At 40.3% G+C, this 27,644-nt stretch overlaps 1 protein-coding gene across 1 annotated transcript; it reads left to right on the top strand.

Annotated features, from left to right (window-relative positions):
* Window positions 1–27,644, top strand: LOC149318338 (allantoinase, mitochondrial-like). Its single transcript, XM_089509461.1, has 12 exons — window positions 1–155; window positions 1,360–1,517; window positions 10,566–10,717; window positions 13,325–13,439; window positions 14,969–15,115; window positions 17,739–17,784; window positions 19,273–19,366; window positions 20,458–20,644; window positions 23,262–23,400; window positions 24,637–24,809; window positions 26,071–26,103; window positions 27,156–27,644. The coding sequence occupies exons 1-12, from the start codon at window positions 125–127 to the stop codon at window positions 27,315–27,317; spliced, it is 1,437 nt and encodes a 478-aa protein (XP_089365587.1). The 5' UTR covers window positions 1–124; the 3' UTR covers window positions 27,318–27,644.

Below are 27,644 nucleotides of genomic sequence, written 5' to 3'. Positions count from 1 at the left end.
GCAGTCTGGTTTCTTACGTTGTAACGATTTTTGTAGAAGTGCATCAGAAAGCAAGAAGAAACTGAATCAGAGAGTCACGGTGGCAGTGATAAGCAGAAGTTTTGATCCTCATCACCCGCCTGATATGTCTAGGAAAAGCAGTACCCAGCAAGCAGGTGAGTGAGAGACCATTGGAAAGACAAAGACTAGTATAATCTGATAGTCTCCAGGTGTAAACTTCCATCTGACTGGTGAAAGAAATTATATCAAGACAGTGAAGGGATTTCCATTCCAGGAGCATGTTTGGTGTGGTATTGTCATAGAATAGATTACAGCTGCTCTCAGAGGCAGTGATGCATGATAAAGGTTGTTAAAATGCCCCAAAGGGTGACAAATTTGTTACCAATGTCATTACTCTCCCTCCCATCAAAAATCCAAACTGCAATAATTTATTACTGTAGGCAAGTGTTGTTGTTTTTTTCACTACTTTTCAGTTCCTTTTGGGAGGGGGATCCACCTTAAAAAATAACAAAATAGCATAAAACTGAGGGGAAATAACTTCAAAAAGCCTCCCAATAGTAATATGAACAAATTAAAACAATTGCATTGTTTATTACATAGGTGGGATAGGTTGGGGGTCAATGTTATTATCAATCTGTGCATTATTTTACAAAATAACTCGTTTTTTTATTCCCCAGAAATGTTACCAGTATTTTTTTTTATTTCTAGCACATTAGTTGCGAGGTCTGGTTCACAGAATTCATTTTCTTGTCGTGTTCAGAATCTTATTATTATAGCAGCATCAGGAAACAGGCTGCATCAACACTGCAGAAATAATCCAGTTTGACACCATTTAACTGCTATAGATAAATGGTATGGAATTCTGGGATTTATAGTTTATTATGGGATCAGATCTCTCTGTCAGAGAAGGTTAAATATCTCACAAAACTACAAATCCCAGAATCCCATAGAATTGAGTCATGGCACTTAAAGTGGTGTCAAACTGGATTATTTCTGCAGTTCAGATGCAGCCTAAAACCATTTCTCAACAATCTGAAGTCAGTCATAGAGGAAAGAAAAAGAGAAGAAAGAGGGAAGATCATGTGAGATGACTTTCCGTGGTAAGAGAGGCAGACTAGAACCTCTTTTTCATTTTCCCATTGATAGGTTATGTCCACATTTTTCCATATTTTTTTAATAATTGAAATAATATTAGAAAAATACTTCATATTTATTTAGATTATAATTAATGTCTGAGAGCATTAGATCAGAGCACATCACATAGATGCCATGAATATATAATAAAATACTAAAATTAAGATTTCTGCAGAAGATTGGTTGTTTTGTTAACTGAACTCTCCCTTTCTCCCTTTCAATAAGGGCCAGCCAAACTGGATGTGGGTTCAGAGGTTATGTATGTAAGAAGTAACCGAGTGGTGCTGGATAACACCATTGGCCCAGCAGAGATTGTCATCTGTAATGGCAAGATAGCTGAAGTTCTACCAAAGAGAAACTGGGCCAGACCCAGTGCAGAGAAGGTATCACTGACTTTCATGTGTTATTTATTTATGATTTCCTTTACAGCCATTCTACATTAGTTTTCAGGATGGTTTAAAATTCAATCAGAAAACCAATAAATAAATAACCCTACACAACAAATGTTTAAAATAGATTTTAAAAGCTGCAGATCCAACATTCCTTTTAAATGACTGATAGAATAAAAAGGGGTTGAACCTAATACTGAAAAGTGCCATTGCAAGGTGAGATGCTCTAGGAAAGGAATCCCACAGCCAGGGTACTGCAGTTGAAGATGCCCTCCACTTATCTCTTATCTCAGTGTCAACAAGAAGAGGACATGAACAGATAACAAAGCAGTCCGATGCAAGAAAAGGCATTCCTTCAGGTACAGGGGTCCCAATTCATATGAGGCTTTATGGATCCAGCACTTGGGCTGACCTTGCAAACAAGCTGAACTCAATGGAGTTTATTTCACTGTTTGCAAGGTGTGGTCCTAATGACAGATTAGAGCTGATGGTGTCTAGAAATATTATGTTTTGGATGACAACTCCCAAGAATGAATCTAGGGGCCATTCAGACTACACTTTACCCCGGATCAGAAATCGATTCTTTCACATGAAGTTCATATTGGCCCCGAATCTCCCAAGCACAAGCGTTTAGTGTCAAATGCCCCTTAGTGTGAGTCATTTGCAATCCGGGCAAAAGCTGTCTCTTTTGGGGGGAAAAAACCTGGTTCTGCCAAATATGAACTTGCCCCCGATCATGATTGGATCAAGTTCAGGGAAGGCATTTAGGTCAGAGGGAGAGCAGAGGGCAAGCATTCCCTCCCCTCATTGGGGCGAAGGAGGAGGAGGAGGAGGAAAGAGTCAGAGGAAGGATGGAAAAAAGGGGAATCTGACGGGAGGCAAAAAGGGGGAATCGGGGTGACTGACGGGGTCTGCAAAGGGCAGTCAGAGGGAGGGCAGAGGGGGGAACTGGAGAAAGTGATGATGGAGGAGGAGGAGGAGGAGGGAGCTGGGGGAAGAAGGGGGCCATGGAGGGCATTCTATAATGGAGCAGGAGGAGGCAAAGGAAGAGGCAGGAGGAATGGTCAATTCAGGGCAGGTCAGTGGGACAGAGCAAGCCAAGCCTCTGCTCTCCACCAGGGAGCTTTCCCTTTTTATTTTTATTTTTTTAATTATTTTTGGCAGTCTATGCGCATGGTTTTTGCTTCAGGAAGATATATATTAGATAGAACATGGCTAGCTGCTTGTTCACTTTCCCTTTCATTTCCTCGCTTCCAGCAGAGGAAATGCTGGAAAGGGCACTTTGCAAGACTTTTTTTCCTTTGCGAATGAATGCTACAATGCGAATGTTACAACGTTTCTCTTTCCAAATTGGCAAACTGATACACAGAATGCTTTTGCTACTGTCTCTAAGGAATTCAGGGGTAGCCTAGAGAAAGCAAAGAATGCATGGCATAGCATCTTTTTCTGGCATTCCGAGGTGAGGAATTATTATTATTATTATTATTATTATTATTATTATTATTACATGTGTATGAGGCACTCTGAGGTGGCAAGGAGGGAAGCTGCAGGATGCAGAGATGGCATTAGCTTGCATTTTGGGGTTGAAAACGGGGCCAAGGGCAGATCATAACCTGCACTGATCCAAATACCCACAGCATGCACGCACGCCCGCACGCCCGCACGCCCGCACGCACACACACACACACACAGGAGGTTTTTAAATTTAACAAAATGTGGGCATTCTGGCGCCTGGCTCTTTAAAAAAAAGGAGAGGGGGAAGCAAACTTCCGATTGCCCAATGAGTGCTGGAAATGTCACCTATGACAATCACTGAACTAAATTTGATTGACAGCCAGGTGCCTTCATTTTAAACCCGAATTCTCCAAGAGGGCATTCAGGGTTAAAATACCCCTGATTGGTAGTCAGCACTTGCTTCTGGAGGGATTTGGGGAGGGAGAAACCAAAGCTTCCCAGTTCCTTCCAGTGCAAAAGTGTCAGTGAGAATGGGGACCTAGTTAAAGTGTTCAAGTGACTATGAATTCTCTAATATGTAGAGAAAGTCTAACATTTAGTACTAAGCTAGTATTGCTTAACAAAAACAGTGAATCATGTTTATCTGACTAGAGGGAATAAAAAACTTTAGACACGGGTGCCATTTGCAGAGTTTGGAAAACTACTTTTAAAAGTAATTTGTTCCCGTTATTAATTGCAATAGTTAAAAAGTATTGTTTGTCATTATTCCTTACACAGTTAAGAAAGAAACCCTTGTGTTTCTCATTACATTTTGTTACTTTTTTAAGGGGCCAGATTAAAAATTGATAAGTGAATGGAATAATTTTTTAAAAAAATTTTCAAGATGTTTCTTAAAATGCTCTTTTAATTTAGTTAAAATGTAACTAGAGACTGTTACTTGGTACATCAGTAGAAAAACTTAATCTCAGTCTTGTTAGATTGCTAGACTTCTGCAATTATGCAGTCCTGTGTCTGTGGCAATAAAGCAATAAAACTGATTGATGGACAGAGTTATGTTGCATGATATATTGTATGACCCCGCTTTGCTCTGGAAAAATAAGACAAAGTTTTAAAATAAATTCATTAATTAAACTGAACAAAACAAAAACAAGTCAAATAATAATACATATTTATTTTTAAAAGCAATTAAAACATTTAAAAAACATACTGACAATTTATATAAGTTGTATTCCATTCACTTATCAATTCTAAATCTGGCCCCTCAAACAGGGGTAACAAAATGTAATGAGCAACACAAGTGTTCCTTTCTTAACACAAAAATGAATAATAATTACAAATAATGTAATTCACTATTTTGTTAAAGAGTACCAAATCTAGTACTAAAAGTTACAGATTCTCTAAATGTTAGAGAATTTAGACTGACTTGAACCCTTTAACTAGATTCATTCATTCTCTCTCTCTCTTTCATTCTCTCTCTCTCTCTCTTTATCTCTCTCAATAAACTCTGGATGGCCTAGGCAAATAAAAATAGACTAAAACCCACACTAAAACCCTTGTAGCCATTCAGTGGTGATTTGGGTTGAAGGAGGGGATACGCTTGGGTGTTTTGCAGCTGTCACTGCACACCTGGCTGGAAAGTATTGGAAAAGGAAGTACTAATTATCCCCTTAGATTATATGATAAAATGCTTATAATGGCCTAACCCCTGGTAACACCAGCGTGAATCATCAAGATGAATCTCACCTATGACTGAGAAGATTGTCTCCCCTTTCTTCACCCATTTCATTTCAGATCATCAGGAAATCCAGAGAAAGAGTGTAATGATAAAGTACTGATTCAGACAGGTTCGTGATGTGATAATGGCATGCCTTGAGATGATGAGGTCTCAAGTCTATTCTGAAAGAGAAAGGAAACATTAATTGTACACCAGAACATAGAATATTTGGAGAGCTTCTACATGAAGCAGCTTGTAGATGGGAGCAATCCCAACACCAAACATTACATCCCTGGAGGCTAATTCTCCACTCAGTTACACATATTTTACACTGCTGTGGCTCTATTGACTTCACTGTAACTGAGTGGAGAATGAAGCCCTATAGCCATGAGGTAAGAGAGGAGGAATGAATAAAATTCACTGCAAATGCATTGGGAAATGTGTTGTGTAGAGAACACAATCGTATGTTTTCTGGTTCTTTTTTTCTTTTTTTAACCCCCCTTCCCTTGACAGTTGAACTTTTAGTTGCCTGACCATTGACCCTTTGTCAGGGCTTGCTGCTGATCACAACATCATCCTTATCTTGGCTAATAATTGACATTCACCCCCTCCTCCCCCGCCGCCCCATTTGTGAATTGTTCATAAGCAGCCCATGAATTTTTCTCACTGTGTAGTTCATGAGACAGATTTGGGTAGAAAAGTTGCTGTTTTTCTTTCTTGTGAAAATAGCCTTTGAGTCATTGGAATGATATGTGAACAACAGTAACAAGATGAGAGTATAGGAGGAACATAGGAAGAATGGAGACCTACTTTGTTTTCTGTTTTCCAAATTAGATGCCCAATAGTTTGAGAGAGATTTAGATGCTCTCAACAGGTTGAGAGAAAAGGGTAGATGTCGTTCAAGATCACTCAGTGTGTTCTGTAGTTAGTGCAGGTTAGAAACTGTTATCTTCCAAGCCCTGGTCAAAAACTGGACCAGGATTTGGGAGATAACAGGTTTTAATCTGTACTGACTACAAAACTCACTGGGTGACCTTGAGCCACCTCTAACCTTTTCTGTCAAACCATCTCACAGGATTGTTGTAAGGATCAAGTGGGAAGGATGAGAGCTATGCATGCGTCACTGAGCTTATTGGAGGAAAGATCATAATAAATAGCCTTGTCTCATTGTTATTCTTCAGTAACTATTCAGAGGCATAGTGCATTTGATTCTGGATGAAGCTGCTTGACTAGTAGCTACAGGTAGTTTTATTCTCCATTAATATTGTGAATCCTGTTTTAGAATTGTCTGTAGTAAAGGCCATGGCCAGATCTTGTGAAAATGAATTGCTACATTTCCCCATGTTGAAAAAGGGTTGTTTTGTTTTTGTCTGTCCTCAAGCTGCTGCCACTCAGGGCAAGAGTGGATTGTAAAGAATGAATGTACTACTCTGCAGTGTCGCTAAGTACCTAAAATGTTGGCAAGGACTGCCCTATGTGCATTACTTCCCTGGGGACTGGAAAAAGTAATAATAATTATCACAGGAAAAAATGTTTCTGGTTTCAGACCAGTATTACTGTGAACAACTAGCTAATATATGTGTATACAGTTAAATGTTGATTTTGTGGACCTTATCACACAAGGCAGGGAAATCACATTTGCGGCAGGATTATAGCACCTTCGGCTGGACACACTGCATGTGTTGCCCCTCTTCTGTTGCCTTCCTGTGAGAGTCCATTTTAAATTATTATTATTTATTATTCATTATTTATTAAATAATTTATTAACACAAAAAATCTGTTCATGGCCTCCCATTTTGCTTCTGTCGTGCTATCATTTACTGTATGAAAATTCAATTGCGCTGTTATGCCAATTTGCGGTGGTCAGTGGGCATGGTTTGGGTGGGAAAAGGAAAAGGGATGGACATTACAATCTGATTTCCTATTCCCCCACCTGTCTCCTTTTCCAGCCTTGTTCAGGAGTCTCTCTTGAGATTATTGCACCCAAGAATCCCAGCGGGAAAGAAATGGGATCTTAAAGATGAAAATGGATGTTATCACATTTACCCGTGTCTGGGCTGTAGGCAACCTGTATCCACTCAGGCAGCCCACCTGCAACCCAGACTTCTCCCATGGCTTTTTCAAGAACGAGATTTTTCCATTCTTGAAAAAGCCGCAGAAGAAGTCCCAGGTTGCAAGCAGGCTGCCCGAGTGGATACAGGTTGCCTATAGTCTGGACACGGGTAAATGCGATAGCATCTGTTTTCATATTTTAGATCCCGAGTCTCTCCCGCAAGGATTCCTGGGTGCAATAATTTTCTTTGTTGTTACAATGTTATATAATGTTCTCTCTCTCTCTCTCTCTCTCTCTCTCTCATGCACGCATGCACCAGAAATGTAGGAGACAAAGGAAAAAGAGTCTTACAATTTTAAAAAGCATTTATTTCATTAACCCTCTTCCTACAGACATACTAATTGCTGCCACATGAAAGTCAGGGTTCAATCAGAAGGATAGATCAATAGCTGCTGACTTTCCTCTATCAATGATTAGTTTAACCTGGGAAGTCTGATCTATCCTCAGTCAAAACACCCCCAAACACAAGGGGGAGGGGAGAAGGCCTTCTCAAAAGTAAGATTTTTCATTTATACCTCTGTGGGTGGGGAGCATCTGTGTGTGCGTGCGTATTGAGGAGTCCTCTGAGAATTGCAATTTTATGAAGAATGAGACTAAGAACCTCTAAATATTGAAAATTTCAGTTCTCAGAATTCTTTGCATAGAGCTGTGATAACTAGTGGTAAAACACTAGTATAAATGTGATGTGTAAATATGGCATTCGTTGTTTCTGCCTTCATTATTCTTATTTAAGAAATAAGCATATTAAATTGTCTCTGAGGTCTGCTGTGTGCATTAATAAATCCTGGACAATGAGAACATCTTAAGGGAATGCACAACTGACTGGAGATACAAGAAGAGGCATGCTGATTAATCAGGAATGACATAAAATGCAGCTGAGCCTCTGAAAATCAATGAATTTCAAGGAGGCAGGGAGGAGGAGACAAACAATTGCTGGTCTGAATTCATCCTCTCATACAAAAGGGTCATTCACACAAAACATTAGGAATCTATTCTTTTTCCATCCCCTGAAATTCCCTCTTTGCAACCTCAAGCTGCCTACAGGAGGTGGGATGTTTGCAAATATATATCCTTTTGTTGTTGTTGTGTGCCTTCAAGTTGTTTCCTAACTGCATACTTATTAGATGGAATGCTAACCCTATCACAGGTTTTTTTGACATGTTTCTTCAGAGCAGGCTTGCCTTTGCCACCCTCTGAGGCTGAGAAAGCGTGACTTGCCCAGTGTCATCCAGTGGGTTTACATGGTTGAGCTGGGATTTGAACCCTCACCTCCAAAGCCATGGTCTAATGTTCAAATCACTACATTACATTGACTCTTATATATTCTATATAAAAAACATAGAAAGGATGTAAACTCAAACTGGGTTCCTTATGGCAAACTCAAGGATAGGAATGGGGCAACAGTGCATCCCATGCCACAGAGAAAAGAGCTTTAACAAAAAGGGGGAAAGATTACCCTGCTAAAAGGGGGTGTGGCTGACATTTCATGCTGATGGCTGTATCACAGCATGTTGGTGATGCCACGTTTTGTGTAAAACAGAAGCAAAAACTCTAATTATAGCTTTCTAGCATACATAAGGCAGTTTTATTGAATGACAAATGCTATACTGTTTGCAAGAAAGAGGTAAGTTTTTGAAAACATTGTCCAATACACTGGAAATGGGACAAATATTTTGCTGGCTGAGTCTTCCTGTTAGGACCTTATCACATAAGACTATAAAAGCCAAATTTTAGCAGCATAAAAGTATCTTGGGTTGTTATTTATCGCATCCATTCTGCTGCTACCTTGCATCTAAATCATTACTGTAGTGTACCTTTTCACTGATGAGCAAAACCCGTCAATAGGCTCTCAGTCTAACTGCAATTCCATTACTGCCTTTGTGTGACCTGTCACACAACTTCTGCTGCAGTTCCACTTCTCAGGCAGTCATTTGGTGTGAGTGGGTGTGATTCTGTTCCTCTCCCCACTTCCCCTTACAGCAATTGCGGCTGCCAACACCTTCCAGAAGTCTATGCACATTCACACAGCAGCTGCAATTCCTCTTACCATCCTTCCTGCTAGAAGGTGGCATCTGGCAGCATGGAAAAAATCATGATGATCCATGATGGATCAGCAAAGTGTATTATGGGGAGAAGTGTGTGGAAAATGATGCCAAAATGACATTCTTCCATTTTCAAACTAGCACAATTATGATGGGACAGCAGATTGGTGTCCTTTCTCTTCCTGCCATTTCAAACATACCTATTAGATGGAATGAGCAAGACGTCTAGCAGTGATGACGTCAAACAGTCAGGGAGTTAGCTAATGTTATACTGGAAATGATGGATAGGTTTGTATAGGGTGGGAAGCCCTGTTAGATAGGACAATGTGTATTATTTATTTTTTTCCATTATCTTAGGGGTGAAAATTGACATTCTCTCATTTTTGCTTTATATAAAATTCACACACAAGCGCAAGTCTGATTTTCATGCCAGTTCGTAACTTTTTCAAAAGCTCCACAAGAATATTTGTTTGGTGTGTCATACACTTTTGTTGCAAACACCTTCCCCTAGTATATACATTTTGGATGCAATTTTCCCTACTGTACACATACACATTTTTGTTTGATTGGAAAACTGTACCCCCAAGTTCAGAGAATCATGAAAAACAAAGCATAATTATATTCCCACTTGTTTATTAGTTTGGAAAGTATAACTTAGGTCAGGCCATGTTAAAATACAAACCAAATTAAATTATCCTATTCTCTACTGATAAAAATCATTTTTTAAAGAATAACATGAATTTCTTCTGTAACAGAAATGTCAGGAAACTTAAATTTCTAGGATTGGCAGAGCAATAGGATTGGCAAGAGGACCTAGTAATTGAAAATCCATAAGTTTATTTCCAATTGTCGACAAAGGAAAACAATGAACTCAGTGGAATTCAAGTTCCAAAAGCTGAGACCCCGAACAAGACAAAATGGCTCTTTTTATATTATTCAAGACAAAGAAGCTTCTTCAATACACCTGATTGGCTAATTACAATTTAAACATACAGAATTCTTACAATCAGAACAGAAATACATGCATACATTAAAACTGCATCATCACTCCTTACCCCCTCCTGTAGGAATTCAGTGGCTTTCCTCCTAACCTTGCTCCTGAATGTCCTTATCTCAGTAGTTTATGTTATGTCTTTTTACTGGTGCCAGCTTCCATCCAGGTCAAGATGCACTCATTATTCCTTTGCTCTAGTTTTTCTAAACTCCAAGCCTTTATTTCAAAAACCATCTCTCTGGCTGACAAAGGTGACTCCATCTTTCTATAGTTTTTTATTTCAACAAGGAATATTTCCACCACACTTCCAAACACAGAGAACCAGCCCTAGCGAGTGGGATACTGGATTTGGGTCTAAAGTTATGACTGCACCCCTCATTTCCAAATGATGAAAATAACATGGTGAAGAGACTTCCAAGTCTTAACCATTGTGAATCACAGTTCAACACATAATTAACATGCTTAGGAGTCCCTTTGCTCTTTTTTGTACTGTAACTGTTGCAGGGTTTTTAAAGTTTGATTGAAGATTGTAGACTTCTTAAAATCCTCTGCTGTAATTCCTTCAAGCTTTCTATAGCCCCCTAAGAAGTTGCATTATAGAACTCCAGCATTTTAATGAAAGCCTGCACAAGGCATAAAAACATTTTTAGGAGCCATACCCTTAATCCAATCATAAAGTGTTCTGGAGTGACCTGTTAAGTCTCATGGCCTCTTCTGCCTACAGATGATTGACGTTGGAGACCTTGTGGTCATGCCAGGAATCATAGATCCTCATGTACACATCTGTGAGCCTGGACACCCATCCTGTGAGGGATTTGCGTCTGTGACTAAGGCTGCGGCTGCAGGAGGCATCACCACAATTGTTGACATGCCAGGGTACGTACCAGAGGACTGGAGGGAGGTGGCAACGTTTTTCCTGTTTTATTTCAGAATGCACAATGAGGTTCCCCAGCATTAATGGGTGGTAGCAAGCCAGCATGGTGAAGTGTTTTGAGCATTGGACTATGACTTTCAAGACTAGGGTCTGAACCCTCACTCAGACATAGAAACTCACTGGGTGACTTTGGACAGGTCACACTCTCTTAGCCTCAGAGGAAGGTAAAGGCAAGCCCTCTCTGAACAAATCTTGCCAAGAAACCCCCTCCCCCATGGTAGGGTTGCTTTAGAGTTGCCTCTAAATCAGAAACGATTTGAAGACACGTCACAACAAAGGACAGTAGATACATACACTCTGCCTCTGCGCCGCTCTCACACACACACACATATTTCTCCTGCCCTCCTGCAGCTTCTTGGCCACATGCATCTGAGGCCTTTCCTGTGACCCACAGGAAAAGCTTTCTGAGAAGGATTGTAGGTGGGCAGAGGGAGACAGAGTCATGTCTGCATGAATGTCCTTGAGATTGTGCTGTAGTGAATTAAACTCTCTGTCTTCACAGTTTTCTGCATGACTACATGAACTTGCACAGGCTTTGCTCAACTATCTACTCTATTCTAGCCAAGTTCACACAGAGTCCTGGTGTCAGTAGCTTAAGAACACACTGTTCAGAAGACTTCTCTTCTGGCATAAGTGGCTTTTGTGTGTATATTCCTAAAATGCCAAATATGGTCCTGCAGTGCCAGCTACTGGTCTTATACAGATGCTTTAGAACATGTGATTATACTTTCCACTAACCAAAGGTGTATCTGCACATATAGTTTGCGTACACCTCCAGCCCATGTTTTTTCTTCCTCCCGTTTTCAGCTCTCCACCAAACATCTGATATCACATTGCCAAAATTGGCAGGGTGGTGAAGGGGAAAAGAAACTTAGTGATGGCTTAACAGGTTTCTGTGGCGCTTCCCTAGTCGTAGTGGCAGCTGGTGGCTTCAATGTCAATGGAGCAATGAATCCACTCCAGGTTTTGGGTAGCTTTAAAGGAGCAATCCAAGGTGCTGAACTCAACAAAGTGCTGAGTCCAAGATGTGTGAGGTCTAGCACCTTGAATTGGATTCATTGCCCCACTGACATGGGAGCCACCAGCCTAATGATGGGCTAATTATCCAAGGCAGCTGAAAAAAGAAAAATAATAATTGAAGCCCCAAGTCATCTATTTTGCTCACCAGCAAGGCACTCACTTACTTTCTCAGTCTGTTTGTTTGTGTGTGTATTTAATTTATACACCATCTTTCTCCCAGCACAGGATTCAGAATAGCTTACAATAATTTAAAATAAAGCACAATTTAAAATACAGTCATATTTCCTGATTTTTTATCTGCAGATTCAAGCATCCATGACTTGCAATTTAAAAAAAAAAAAAAAAATTAAATTCCAAAAAGCAAACCTTGATTTTGCCATTTTCTGTAAGGGACACCAACTTACTCTGCCATTGTATATAATGAGGCTTGAGCATCCACGGATTTTGGTATCCATAGAAGGTTCTGGAACCATATCCCAAATACCAAGGACCACTATAATAATAATAATCCCAATTTTTTTAAAGAAAATAAACCACAGTTCTGGTTTAGGAACACATGTTAAAAACAGTTTTTAAAAAGGAAAATAGAGAATGTACAAGTTGTCTGAATTCACTGGTTGCAATGCTTACACAATGGTGGTGCCCCATTTTCTTTTTTCCTGTCTAAATGAGAATTTAATTTTCAAAATAATTTTAAAAATTATTCTTTTAATATTTTGGCTGTAAACTATTGCACTTCAGTTGTTTGCAGAAAGGTTTGAATTTAGATTATTTCTATTAAAATAGCTAAAGTGAATGAATTGATTGAAGGAGAAACTGAACAGATAATTAAAAGTGACAATTTAATTTTACTAATAAGGTCATTTAAATAGGACTTCTGTTGCAAAGCTCATGAGAAAGTCTTGTTATAAGAGGCCTTTAAAATAGAATATAAACAATGCTAGTGCTTTGAAACTGCCTTAATAGCAGAAAACAAAAGCCACTGAAGAACTCAGCTCATTCTTGTGCAGATGGGTTAAGGTTTGCATTTCATTGCTCACACTTTGTGAAAATTAAAATATATCATAACCAATTTGTTTACTTGGAATTTTTAAATTAACAAATGGAACCTGCAACAAAATGTTGCACAGTATTCCTATTTAGAGTTCAAACCTATTACTCTCTCAGGATATTCCATCCTATCCTGCTCTCTTTTTCAACAGCATTCTGTACCCTCTTAAAATGCGCTGCAGGCTGTTTTGGCTATTTTGTTTCTTTTTCCTACAGAGTGTTTTCCCCCAAAGTGATTCTGCAAACATTGGAGTTTCCCCAAATTTTCTGATATCCATTTTTGTCTGTGACTGGTATTTGTTGGGCTACTTAGGTATCTATGCTCAAGATAATAAACTTGCTCTTTGTGTATAGAATGTAATAGGTTGCATTACAGTTTATGCTCCACACCTGGGAGCCAGACTGTACTAGAAACAAGCCTGTAACAGTTTAGTTGCTCTTTAGGTAACTTCATCTGTTTTTACTTCCTGACCAAACAGGTACTGCTGTCCTCCAGCCACAACCTTGTCTGCCCTTGATTCCAAATTCCAGTCTGCCAAGGGACAGTGCCATGTTGATGTTGCTTTTTGGGGTGCTATGGTTACTGGAAATAAGGTAAAATATCCAGAAATGCAACTGTACCCACTGTCCCGTGTCTTATGTGGTTGGGAAGGATTGTCATAAGAACAAGAGAAACAGGATTCCACAGAAAATGTCCTACAACAATCCATTCTTTATAAAAGAAGGCTGGATTCTGCCCTTCTGTTGGCTGAGGAAGGGAGATCATGAGCTGGAATCAAAAGAACCATGAGCTTAGATGGCCATAGGGTGGAGATTTCTAAACTGTGCCCTGCCCATCTCTATGAATTGGCTTTGGAAACAGTGCTCAGTTTATAGATAAGAAATAAGGCCCAAGATATGCTCTGAAAGCAAATTATTTTATTTGGAAGCCCTATTTCCTAATTCATTCCTGATGTTTATGGATCAGTTGCAGATAATATGCGATACAGATGAAGAATTCAGCACGTCACTGGCCATCACTATCACATCCTAGATTCTTAGCTTAATACTTCCAAGCCTTTCCCTTTTCATGTATTATAATGAATGCTGTTTGGAGATGAGAATAGCTAGTATACTCTCTTTGGATTTCTGACCTGTTAAGACATATAGTTATTGTTCTTTTTATTGTCATTTCCTGATGATAAGGAATTGTAATCCCCTCTGCCTTTTGATTCAAAGGACTGGCAAGGGAACATTTCCCCTTTGTCAGTTATAAGATGGTTTGGACGGAAACTTTGGCTTGTGCACACAGCTGCCAGCAGAGTTTGCAATGAAAGAACAGAATTGGTAACAAAGACCTGGGGCTGCCCAGGTGGGGAAGACAAGGGGACCAAAAAAAAAGATGTATTAGTGACCAATATGGTTTACAGTTCTTTGTATTAAAAAATTACCTGCAATCATTCCTGGAAGGTGATTCCTGCAGTTCTACTCAAAGTTGCAATCTGGGCATGAGGGGTGGGGAACAGCTATCTCTAGCCTCTAAGATATGTTCCAAATGTCTAATGTAGTGCAGCTATCAGATCAATGGGACCTTAATCCATTTTCAGTTAAAGCCTTGCTCATCAATGGAATCTCCCAAAGATTGCATCTTCTTTGATGGATTGCCCTTGGATTAAGATGATAATACAGATTTTATGTAGCAAGGGGAAGAGTTTGTGGTCCAAAGAGACACTGATTTGTGGACACATGTGTAGCCATTGCCAAAAGAAGTGCAGAACCACACATTTTTAAAGGTGGACCTGTGTGTGGAGTAGCTCCAACTCATCATTCCAATCAGATTTTGACTTCATGGTGTGCCCAAGTTTTTCTTCCAACAGAAAGCCCTTTCATTCCAACATGGTCTATACTGGTGGCATATTTAGCTGATCTTCCACAGAAACAAGAATTCTGGAATTTACCCATTCACACTTGGTTTTTGTCTGCCTGTAGCAGGATACAAATAGAAACAGTACAATAACAGAGCTTCACATATACTTCAGTCTTTCTGTTTCTCTCACATCACTGACATGCTTTCTGTTTGGCTATCCTCAGTTGCTCCTCCTTTGGAGATCCTAAGTGTGTATCCTTATGCTGCTTTTTCTTAGGCTGAGCTGCTGCCAATGCTGAAGGCTGGTGTTCCTGGGTTTCAGAGCTTCCTCTTGGCCACTGGTGTGGAGGATTTTTCCCATGTGTGTCTGCAGGATTTACATGTGGCAATGAATGAACTGCAGGATACAGACTGTGTGTTCCTGGTAAGAATTTGGGCACCTACTCATCCTTCAAAGCAACCTTGTGTTTAACTGACAATTTTCTCTTCACATTTTCATCTCTAATCCAGCAAATCCCCTTGGGTACTTCCAGATGATGCTTTTACCAAGCAACAACCCTGCCTGAGTCATAAAGATCTACTGAGGGAGGGATGTGATCATAAAGTTATTGGCTTCCATTTGCAACATTCCGACTGTTTCTTCCATCTAACATCTGAAAAATTCTTGAGCAGGAGAAAATGAAATTACTGCCCAGTGCCTTTTAATAGTAGCACTAGACACTGCCAATTTAGGAGCATCTCTAATCTGGATGACAATGGGTCCATACAGACAGGCCAAAATAAAACTGCTTCAGGTCACTTTGGAGGTATGCTGTTTATATGATGCATGCATCCTAAGAGGCCAGAAGCCATGCCAAAGCCATGCTCCAGTCCTAAGGGCTGCAACACAGCTTTGGCGCAGCTTCTGACCTCTTAAAATGTGTGTGTCATTTAAACAGCATACCTTCAAAGTGACCTGAAGCAGCTTTATTTTGGCCTGTCTATATGGACCCAATATTTCCCACTCTCTATGTATCAAGCATTTAGCTAAACAACATTTAGGTAAGCCTAAACAATTTGCTTTCAGAGCATATGGCGTGTTTGGACTGGGACTTTGAAGCTCCAGGTTGTAGACTTTGCTAGGAGATGAAACTCACTTGGGCCAGTCACACCCTCTCCTGCTCACCTACCTCACAGGGTTATTGTGAGGATAAACTAGGAAGATAGAGAGCCATGTAGTCCATTTTAAGTTCATTGGAAGAAATGCAAGGATGTAACTATTTAATAAATACCAGGCAAACAATTATGGAGTACCTAGATTTTGTTTTGTTTTGTTCTATCAGTCTGGAGCAAATGCTTTTTAGAATGAGGGACATCATTTGGGGTTTACAGGACTGCAGACTGCACCAGGTGACACTTAAGGGGGGATGACACCAGTGGGTCCCAAACATCTGCCTTTGGGCAGAAATGGGCTTTAGCATTCCCTTGCATCCCTTTAAAATGCTGATGAGTTGGTGTGGATGGGGAGAGGCTCAGTAGGAAAAGAAAGGAGAAGCCCTAGGTTTTTTTTAATAGAATTATTTTTTAAAAAATTAAAAATTATTTTTAATTCTTTTACAGTTTTCTTTAAAAACATCACATCTTACCAAATTTTTGCTTTAAACACATGAAATAATGTGCATGTAAATACATTTAGGCCATGTGCATGATATTGTAATTTAATGATATAATTTAATTTTAATTTTACTAGTTATTTATGTCACAAGTATTGTCATTGCATTTAGTGATATATGGGAATTATCATTTATGACTAACAGTAGTACAAAAACATTACTAAGGATTTTGTATGGTGTGATATGGGAGGAGGAGGTCAGTTAATGAGTTACTGCACTCATTGACACATACCCTAGTGTTCTCTTTCTAGAACTGGGGGTACTTCCAGACAGATGACTCCTTGCTTAAAAAGCATGGTGCAGTTATTCTGTTTCTCCATTTATTTTATTTTATTTTTTTGAAAGAGAAAAGATGGAAGTAGCAGTGGTAAAACAAAGAAAGGGTATAAATGTAAGGCAACAATGTCTGGCTTTTACAGGGTGCCTAAAAATCTTTCAATAAGATGATGAAAGCTTCACCTGGAGGCAGGGGTATAGCTAAAGGGGTGACAGAATGAATGCATTGTCCTCCCAAATAATAATTCTGACCCCTCTGAAATGTTCTTGTAGTCCTCAAATTTCTAGCATTGCAGAAAGTGAGGCACTTAAAATCATTCACACCTAGAACTTTTATATTGCTGTGTTCACATTCCCTTGGTAACTTTGGCAGGATACAAACCGCCAAATAGTACGTCATCAATACGTACTAGGGTTAGGAAGGGGCGGTGCTTCCGCACCCCCCTAACCCTAATACGTATTGAATACGTACAAGATGGCGGCGCCCTGTTCATACGGGCGCAGCCATCTTGACGTATTGGACGCTGAGCGTCCGTACGCATCGCATCCTTTGTGACGTAGTGAGTGCGCCCCTGGCGCCTCGCTACGTCGCAAACGCGACTCCGAAAGAAGCTCCATTTTGGAGCTTCTTTTTTGCTCCGCGCGGGAGCCGTGCGGTTTGGCTGCTGCAGCTCCCGTGCGGAGCAAACGGCGGCGGTGGGGAAGCACCGCAAAGCGTCGGTTTGTATCCCGCCTTTGTCTGTTTCCACCACTACCACAGTTTTTTTTAATGCTATTGCAATGCTAGAAATTTGGAGACCGAAGGAAAATTCAGAGGGCAGATTCTTATCAGAGTGAGCAGTGCTCTTATTTTGCTCCCTCTTCACAGCTACACCCGTGTTTGGAGGCATCTTAAATCCTGAAAAATGAAGGGACTATAATCAGAAGGATGATTTAATTTTCTTTTTTCTTTTAGTGGAGAAAAAGATTTCCCTTTTAAAATTAAACATTTGTGGTTAGAATGCAACTACAGTTGCAAAACAAAGAAAAATGAAAAGAGAAAGGATGCTTTGCATTTTTATCTTCTGACAGCAGCTTTTAAAAATACGATGTTAAACACTCTCTTGGTTCTCTACCCAGTTCCACGCAGAACAGGATCCAAATCAGTCAATGCCAGTCCTAGCGGGTGCGTATATATGTATGATGTTATTCTTTGGCCAGTACCTTTCCTTTTACTTCATGGGGTTTGTCTGCCAGGAGATATGATAAATTCCTCTGCCCCTTTTATCATAGCCATTCCTTTGTATTCCAATATCCTTCTAAACTGAATTGCTTGCTCAGCTTAGGGTTTAATAGAGCAAACAAAGAGATGGATAACAGAGGAGACATCATAAAAGAGTGGATAAGAGAGAAGACAGCAATGAGACAACAGCCCTAAGTAGTGAAGTAAGACAGAAGTCAGAGCAGCAAAATTGCTTCTCCAGGGCTCCTCTAATGTGCTGGGATGAATATAGACATAGGCACACATGTGCATGTTAAACTTTTAAAGAAAAGGCCAGTGTCATCTCTTTGGAAACTTAGCCTGAAAGCTAGCTCTCCTAAAGCCATTATTTATGCCAGTAAATGATAGATACTGTATTTCCCTATATGGAGAATGCTCCTCTAGGATATTGTGAGCCCAAGGGCCATAACTTTCCAGAGGTTACATGTCAATAACGTCTGTGCCAAAGTCAAAAGTGAGAGAGGGCAAAGACACTTTTACTGTATGCATATATCTCATTCACACCCATCCTTCTGGACATAAACACATCACAACACAATTCCATCTGTCTGGGCTTACAGAACATTTACGTCCTGCTTTCTAGCCAGGCACTCTCTTCTTGCTTTCTTACTCATGAGAAGGACTATCTCTAATAGATAGGCTAATAACTGCTCGTTCACCCACCCCACTTTCTCTACGTTTCCTGTTGCCCTGCTCATTCCACTCTTGTCCCCCTACCCTTATCAGGTGATACGGCTGGGAAGGGTTCATCTTCGTTTTTATTAATGGGAATACTGTGCCATATGGAAAATCCACTCAAGCAGGCTGCAGCAATAATTGCCTATCTAGGCAAATGAAGATGTGAGAACAGCTAGAGCTGGCTTTCAAGTGGGCGTTAAGGGACAGAATACTCTGTATCTCCAGCCCAATACTGAATTAGTGAAGTAGCACACTCTAGCTGAAATCCTACTGGTTTACTGCATATATGTTGCATAATTCCATGGGTCATGAAATGGTGGCAAAGGAAAGCAGACAAAATCTGCCATTACCAAGAAGCCTATTTCTCCCATGTCTTACTTACTCCATTGCCTTTTTCCTCCTGTTGTCAACATCTATGCTTGCACCAACTGGATTCTGGTATCTGGCCTTCTTTAGTCAGTTGAATCGGTACTTCTACTGGCTGTGGAGAAAGTGGCTAATTTTCTTCCATAGCCAATATACTGTAGAAGCAGATTGGGTTGGAAAGACAAGGAAAGAATGCGCTACTTTATCATCTGATGGTTCACTAGTTTAATTGTGAGGCCCTCAAAGAAAGCATGGAGCACGATCAGAGCAGGGTGAGGCCCACAGTGAATCCATCAGACTGAATTTAGTTGGATAAAAATGTGTTATCTTTTATCATTTTTCATGTAGACACTGCAGAGTACAGCACTTTCTTGGACTCACGCCCTGATACCATGGAAGTGGAGGCCACTCTCACTATTGCTGAGCTCTGCCTACTATATAAGTAAGAAAAGGATTTGCAGATGCAGGCAACACAATCTGAATTGGAAACCTGGCATGAAAGCTAAGAGATTTCTCTAATCCAAATCTGGTTCAGCCTCAATCTACCTGGTATTTGTGCTGGGTTATGAAACTTTCAAATGGACTGAATGGGAGAGTTTCCCCTATTAAAATATCAGTTGGGGAAGTTTGAAGGCTTAACTCTCCCTTTACCTGAATTAGGATTCTGTTCGGGGGGGGGGGGGTCAACACTATACTATCTGTTTGTTTGTTTGTTTGTTTGTTTTAAGCCATGTAGAACTGATGGCAGAAACCTGGCAGGCATGTGTATGGGGATGGCTTCTTAAAAGTTGTAAGAAAGTAAAATAAAACAAATATTAATTACTGATGTTGAAAAGCACGATCAAAAACCATGTTGGGGTCATGATAAGTGTCTGGACCTGGGGCCCATTCACACCACACAACTATAGTGCTATTATTCAAGTATGATGGTTCCATCCTATGGAATCCTGGGAATGGCAATTTAGGGAGAGACATTTAGAATTCTCAGCTAGAGAGGTTTAGTGCCTCACCAAACTACCTGCCACAGATTTCCATGGGATGGAGTCATGGCAGTTAACATGGATTCATGATACTATAGCTGTGTAGTGTGAATATCTTCAAATAAGCAATCTAGGGAACATCGCAAGACTCTTCCATAACCCTACCAGCCCCCTCAGAGGCCCGGCGCAAAGGTGACCCCTCAGGGAAGGTCTTATACAGGTCACATGGACTGAACTTCTTGAAAATATTGTCAAACATTAGAATATTTGAAACTGAATTTGAAATTATTACAGATGGAGAGCAGAGGAGGAAGTGTGTGTGTGTGTGTGTGTTTTAAGGGAAACATGCAGCAGACTAGTTTCATTTGTAGATATGACCCATAATATATTGTCCGCCTCCTCCTTAAATAGTTTTGGGCAACTATGTCACTCATAAGTCATATTCACCATTGAGCCACTTTACATGAATCCCAGAAATCATGAATTAAAGCAATCAGATGACCTGAGAGAGAAGTCAATGAAGTTGAATAAGCTTCTGCTTTTAATGTTTCAGAGTACCATGCCACATCATTAATCTCTCCTCTGCTCAAGCCTTGCCCATCATCAAGGAGGCTCGCCATAAAGGAGCACCGATCACAGTAGAAACTACTCACCATTACCTCAGCTTGAGCTCAGAATGTATTCCTTCAGGTGGCACCTACTACAAATGCTGCCCTCCCATAAGGGAGAAAAGCAACCAGGTAATTGATCATGTAGCGTGCAAGAAATGGGAAATATATGAAATAACAGCAAATAGCTGCATGGCTTCCTTTTTTTGTTCAGGTATTTGGCAGGCATGAGGAAAGTTAAAATTTTCATTTTCACTTGTGTTCTTGTTTGATCTTCTACTTTGATCTGTCTTCCTGGTAGCCCTCAAAACAAAGGGTTGACGTCACCGATCATGGATCCTCAAGTTATCATGGTTTATTTTATTTTATTTTTGTGCATTACATTTGATGAAACCTTTTGGAAATAAGCCATATGCCTCTCAGCTGCTACAAACTGGCTGTAAAGCTTTTTGAGTTTGTTTGCTTTGTCTTTCTCTGTTCCTCTGAAAGTCCTGGAAACTTGACCTTGGCATTTTATTTCTGATTTATTAGTATTTATTAGTCAGCTTTCTACTGACTCTAACTAAAGTTGTGTACACTCAAAACAGGAAAACAGTTGGCACGTTTATTATTTATAACCATTTAAGTCAAGGGAAGTGCATTGTGAAGTGCAAATAAAATATTTAAAAATGCAAAAACTTTTGGACATATAAATGGAACAATGTGCAGTTCAACAAAACAGTTATATCAAATGAGTAACAGCATGTGTTGCTGTGTGTGCTTTCAAGTTGTTTCCAACGTACAGCAGCCCTAAGGCGACCCTGTCATGGGGTTTTCTTGGCAAGATTTTATCAGGGGTGTTGTCTTCCTCTAAGGCTGAGAGAGTGCAACCCAAGGTTACCCAGTAGGTTTGCATGGCTGAGTTGAGTTTTGAATCGTGATCTCCAGAGTCATAATCCAGTGCTCAAAGCACTACACTGGGCTACCTTTCGGCATCAGTATAGGAATTGGTAATTTTCTGAATGAATATATATTGAATTTTGCAAACTGAAATGGCAAATAAAAGAACTTCTGTAAGTGTTGTATTTTCCTTGATCTGATAAAAGGAAGCAAATCTTTAAAGAGCAGAAAAAGGCACCAGCAACTTCCCTAAAAATACAGCTCTAGGCTTATTATATAACAAATAACATAAGAACTAACTTACAAAGTAATTTATCTTTCTCAGACTATATATACAAATAAGATTCTTTTTGTCTTAGGGGCTCGACAGACGGGTGGCGAAACGCCACCCCTCTTTACCCTGGATCATTGCTGCGACAACCACACAACCACATGATCCGTTCCTCTTGGGAGCAAAAAGATGCTGCTGAAAGCAGCTTCCTGGAATGGGTGCCATAATGGACTTGCACACCATGATGATGTCCCTTCCGACCAGTGTCGTTTGGGCACTCTGATGCCTGTGCATCATTTGTGGATAGGTGCTCACCATAATGGTACATGGGCGGTGAAAGTAGGGCTGGGTGTGTGTGAACGCCCAACCCTATCTAGCCATACTTTCGGCCCCAGGCTGGCACAAAGTACCAGTCTGTTTAGGGCCTTCATTGCTCATGTTTTCCCCAAAAAATCAATGATTTTTTTTTGTGGAGGGGGGGGATGCCATTAAGAAAAGCAAGTGGCACAGATTGTAAGCATAGCCATGCATAATACTATGCATTAAGGCCATGTGCCTTAATACTATCTTTCTCTCCCTTGTTGCATATTGTTCGATCCAGCTATTTTGTTGTACGGTTTTAATTGGTTTTAAATTGTTAATTGGTTATGGAATGGTTTTAGAGTATTTTGTATAGTTTTTAACTGGTATGGGTGGTTTTGTTTGTACTGTTGGGATATGGGTTGTTGCACTGTATTGCTTTTTGCTGTAATTTTGCTATAAACCGCTGTGATCTGTATAGGAATAGCGGTATAGAAATAAAATTTTATTCATTCATTCATTCATAAAGCATAAATTGAAAGCAAGCATTTATAAATGTAAATTTGGGACAGGGCAAGAGAGATGATATCCATACAGAACTAGGGAACTTCCTTAGCAAAACACAAAAAGAACCCTCAGCTTTGTCTTGTCTAGATTCAAGTTCAGTTTATCAGTCATTCTAAACCCAAAAACAGCACAAAAACACTGGTTCAGGAAATTCACTGCCACTCTTTTATTTAAAGCAAATAAAATATATAGTTGGATGATTCCAGGAGTCTGAGTGATGGCATTGCACCTCAAGTTGATGAACCTCTGCTCCAGCTGATAAACATAGATATTAAATAGCCTTTAGGGACAAGTTGGAAATTTGCTGTGTTCCTTAGATAATTTCTACATTATAATCCCAATACTGTCCTCTGAAAGCATCCCCTCATATCCAAGTGGAATCACCACAGAGTGATGCTCCATGTTCTCTATTTGTTAAAATTCTCCTGAATAATTTGGTGAGCAAGAGATCCACAAACATCAGCATGGCCACATTCATCCTATCTCAACCATCAAAACAATTTCTTCTCCATACTTACACCATTTTGCCTTGTAAAGACAATGAGGAGCTATGGTTGCTGGAATCTCATGCTGAAACTCAGGAATATTAGTGAGAAGTAAGCCTAGTGAATTACTTATGCTTGCAGGGACTTTTCTGACTTAGCCACTCACCAACAGTTCAAAAGCTTCAAAGAGAACAGTAAAAAAGTGTCCTTGATGTAACCTCTTCTTCCCTTTCTCCTGTGGCTCCAGGAGCAGTTGTGGGCAGCTTTGAAAGCAGGACAAATAGACATGGTTGTCTCTGCCCATGTTCCTTGTTTCCGAGACTTTAAAGATGGGAACAATGGAGATTTCCTCAAGGCTCAAGCAGGGATTGCTTCATTACAATTTGGTAAGATGTTTATGTGCATCATCATCATCATCATTCATATGCTATTTTTTCTAGTTTACTGTACTTCAAGATGAAATATGGCTTTTGTCCAATTAAGGAAAATTTTGATTGCTTAATCGTATTGGTTTCATACAGTAATCAAGTGGTTGATTATATCTGCATATATTTAAGCTAGCATGGTGCAGTGGTTTGAGTGCTGGACTACCAACTCTGGAGATGAGGGTTAAAATCCCTGTTCAGCCATGGAAACTACTTCATGACCGTCGGCAAATCACACGCAAGGGCTAACTCCCTCTGAACAAATCTTGCCAAGCAAACCTCATGATAGGTTCACCTTAGGGTCACCATAAGTTGGAACCAACTTGAAGGCAACAACAACAACAAATGTAACAATTCTGGAAAAAAAGTAGTACTGTTCCTTTGTTCGTAGTCACTTCATGCATGTGCCAAAGCAAATATAGGTGCGTTACAGACCACCCAGAAGGGGCAGTCTCGCGCCGCTGCCGGTTGCAGCGTCCGGGAACCGCAGCAGCCAAATGGCACAGTTCCCGGACACTGCAAAGAAGGAGCGTGAAAATCGCGCTCCTTCCTGCGCCCCGGAAGAGATGCCCCAAGTGCCGAAGCGTGTACTCGCGGTGTCATTTCTGGGGCGTGCCATGCGGACACAGTGCATCCGCTACGTCAAGATGGTGGCGGCCGTGTGGAACGGCCGCTGCCATTTTGTATGGACTCAGTCCGTGCTAGGGTTAGGGGCGTCTGGGAGAGACGCCCCTTTCTAAACCTAGCACGGACTGAGTCCGTCCTAGGGTGCCCGTCTGTAACGGGCTATAGTTTTAGAAGAGACATGAGAGAATTGGGGAATGCTTCTTGTTGTCACCCTGTTTCCCAGTCTTGGGAGAAGGGCAGGATATAAATAAATATTCTAACAACAACAATAACATCTTGTTCAGCTTCTTAAGTGGAAAAAAATATTGTTGTGGAGACAAACTTTTTTTATCCATTTTCCCCCTGCATGGTGGGGATCAAAGAGCTAGCGATTCATACTTTGCTCAACCTTACCATAAATTGTATGTGCAGACTCAGTTGGTAAACCAATTTCTCCATTCTTACAGACTTTCTCAAAACTTCAGATCTAGAATTCTGTGACATCAAGTAATTTTCTGTGAGAATATGCCAGGAAAGTACAGGCTTCTTGACAGTATCTTCCTTATCTAATTGTAACTGAAAACCACACAGGTCTCCCTCTCTTCTGGACCTCTGCAAAATACAGAGGGTTCTCTTTCTGTGACCTGGTGCAACTGTTGTGCAAAAATCCTGCTATTCTGAGCAGACTGGAAGATCACAAAGGCTCACTTAGCCCAGGAATGGATGCAGACCTGGTGATCTGGGATCCAGAAAAGGAATTTGAGGTAATGATAGCAAATGACATAGGCATGGTTTTGATTTTTTTAAAAAATAATAATTGAGATGTATCTTTGGGGTCCAGCACAGATCAAGAGCATGATAAACACTCATTAAACAAAACAAATGGTTAGAAGAAACAAATGATTATTTGTTACAGAAAACAAGCAAGTTACATTTTGCCAAATGGAATATTATATAGGCCAGATTCATTGTAGAGGGTACAAAGAATTGTTTGCTCTCAAAAGATTCTAGTACATAAATAGTAGCAGAACAGTTGTTTCAACCAACACATTTGAATTTCATGTATGCTTCCCAGCAAGAAAGTCACCCTGACACACTTGATTTTCAGTCTGAGGAATCAGTCATGATGTAGCTGATGATGTCAGTCTAACTTTTGAATTTTTGTGATCCATGATGAGATCATTGTTGCCTTTCCACTTGATGACATATGCCAGCAAAACCCTGGTATGTGTTGTTTTAGAGGGAGAGTTCATTACCTCCTTCATGCAATGACCCTAATCCCCACAAAGCCCATCTATCTCATACTGCCCTCCCATAGCCATTTAGTGACTATATCCAGACATACAACAATAAAGGCATCTGCTTGAAGCTCTCAGTGGTCTTCAACTGATGACATTATTGTATATTTAGATACAGGTAGGTAGTCAGACACTGCTCTGGTATCTTCTGTCCTCCACTGGCCACTAAATGGCTATGGACTTTATGACACAAGGGAAAATCAGAGAATTCAAAAGGCATTATCCAGGGAAAGTCACACAATTGTGGCTAAGATTATTACACACATCATGATTAGAGAGGGCTTTTCCTGGGAATAACCAGGGAATAACCAACAACAAATCATTCACAGGATTTCCCCATGAATGATTTGTTGCTGGTTATTCCCTGGTTATTCCCGGGAATAACCCTCTCTAATTGCAGTGTCATATGATAATCTTAGCCATGATTGCACAACTTTCCCTGGAAAATGCCCTTTGAATCCCCTGATTTCCCCCGTGTGATAAGAGAAAAAGGTGAATTCTGTGGGAAGGAGACAAAGCATAGTTCTGCCTGGGTGGAATTTTACACTGTTCCCCATTCAAAATTTTCATATTTCATATTCATATTCAGTTCAAGCAGATTTAGCTGACAAATTCTGATTCTTTGTGATAACAGCATTGGGACAAGAATATCTTGTTCTTTCAATCTTTACAAAATTAACATGTATAACAGTGTGTGTGGTTTTTTTTACTCCCTTTTCTCTCTCAGGTGAAGAAAGACATAATTCATCACAAATGTAAGGTATGGAAAAAGTTTATGCTCTCTACATTATTCCAGAGTTGCTACACTCCCTCCCCAACCTCAGACATTTTCTGTGCTTACTGAACAAATCATTAAATTTCTTGGCCTCTGGTTAGAGCAGCCTTTACTACTAGGTAAATAATACATCCCAGGTATCCATTCTTGTTATAGTGAGCAATACAATGGCTGAGATTCTGTTCAGAATTGATGTAGCATAATGGCAGTGATCCAGATGACAGTTTGGTAGTCATTGTAGATAGCTGTTCTGTTGGGTGGAATGGGTCATGGGGTGCTGAGGTGAACACTCTGCCATTCCACTGTGACTGAATAAGGAACTGTATGTGTAAGAAGGTACTGCATATTCATAAGCATGTAACAAGTACAATCTATAACCTGGAATTTAAAGCAGCACAACTGGGAATTATTCCAGGGTGATGCCCCCAACAAGTTGCTGGCCAAAAGTTTAATCATCTCACCCCCATTTCTCTCTATCCTTAAAAGGTGAAAATGAGCTAATAAAACCTGCAAGATGAGGCAAGCCTGCTTTTGGTTTTCTTTGTGGTCTCCCCAGTTTTGTCCTTTTGAGGCTATTCCATCTTGGAATGGGACATTAACTGAAAATTAGATTGAGGAACTGATTTTGAGGCTTGTGTTCAGGAGCAGATATAGAAGCTGAGCTGGGACCCTCACAGATGTAGACTTCATTTATGATGTCAGATACTTCCCACACCTGTTCATCTGCACAATGCTGCAAGAAACACACCAATGGGAGGTCACAGAAAGAAGTGCTCACCACCAGACTAGCAGGTTGCCCTTTGAGGATACACATTTCTCAAGCAGGGTGGAACTTGGAAAGGCAAGTGAATAGAAGGTCTCATAAGTCCCCAATTTACTCACTTTGTTAAAGCATGTTATTCACACTGGCTTTTTCTATGTTTCTGCAATCTCTGGCTGCCCTGCCTTGAGGGCACCTACAGATGGACCATGGTAGATGGACCATGGATTTTATATTTTTGTTATCTTTAATTTCTCTGTTCTTTCCCCAACTTTAGCTGACCCCATACTTGGGTTTCAAGCTCTGTGGCAAGGTCTTTGCAACCCTGGTACGTGGCAGGCTTGTTTATCTGAATGGAAAATTTGCACCCAAGGCACAAGGAGAGCTGCTTGTGCCTGAGAGGAAGGTGCCCACAAAAATCCCCTCACCATACTATTAGGGGGAGATAGAGAACAACAAATGCACTAATCAGATCAAAGTGCCATGGACAAATCTATCAGGAAGAATAAGGCAGAACAGCAGAATGGCTGAAGAGAAGACTGGTGAGAAAGAATATTAAAAAGCAACTGCCAACACGTAGCTTGTAATCACACTGAGTAAGAGGAGGTTCTGATCCCCTCGGCCAGCAACTATTGAATCATTAAAATGAAGACAACAGCACCAGATAACAATGGAACAGAAGGAGGACACATGAAAAAACTAACTAATGAAAAAATTTACCATGTTTTGCTTTCTAGCAAGATGATAATAAAGATGACAACCATCA

This window comes from Sceloporus occidentalis, unplaced genomic scaffold (genome assembly GCF_023333645.1).
Source record: "Sceloporus occidentalis isolate IW3139 unplaced genomic scaffold, rSceOcc1.0.p SCAF_2, whole genome shotgun sequence".
Lineage (NCBI taxonomy): Eukaryota > Metazoa > Chordata > Lepidosauria > Squamata > Phrynosomatidae > Sceloporus > Sceloporus occidentalis.
This window is presented reverse-complemented; position numbering and strand designations above follow the sequence as displayed.

Coding starts and splice junctions, on each gene's coding strand:
- LOC149318338 (XM_089509461.1), top strand. CDS start 125: ATGTCTAGGAAAAGCAGTACCCAGCAAGCAG. Junction 13,440..14,968: donor CTATGGTTACTGGAAATAAG/GTAAAATATCCA, acceptor GCTTTTTCTTAG/GCTGAGCTGCTGCCAATGCT. Junction 20,645..23,261: donor TAAGGGAGAAAAGCAACCAG/GTAATTGATCAT, acceptor CTGTGGCTCCAG/GAGCAGTTGTGGGCAGCTTT.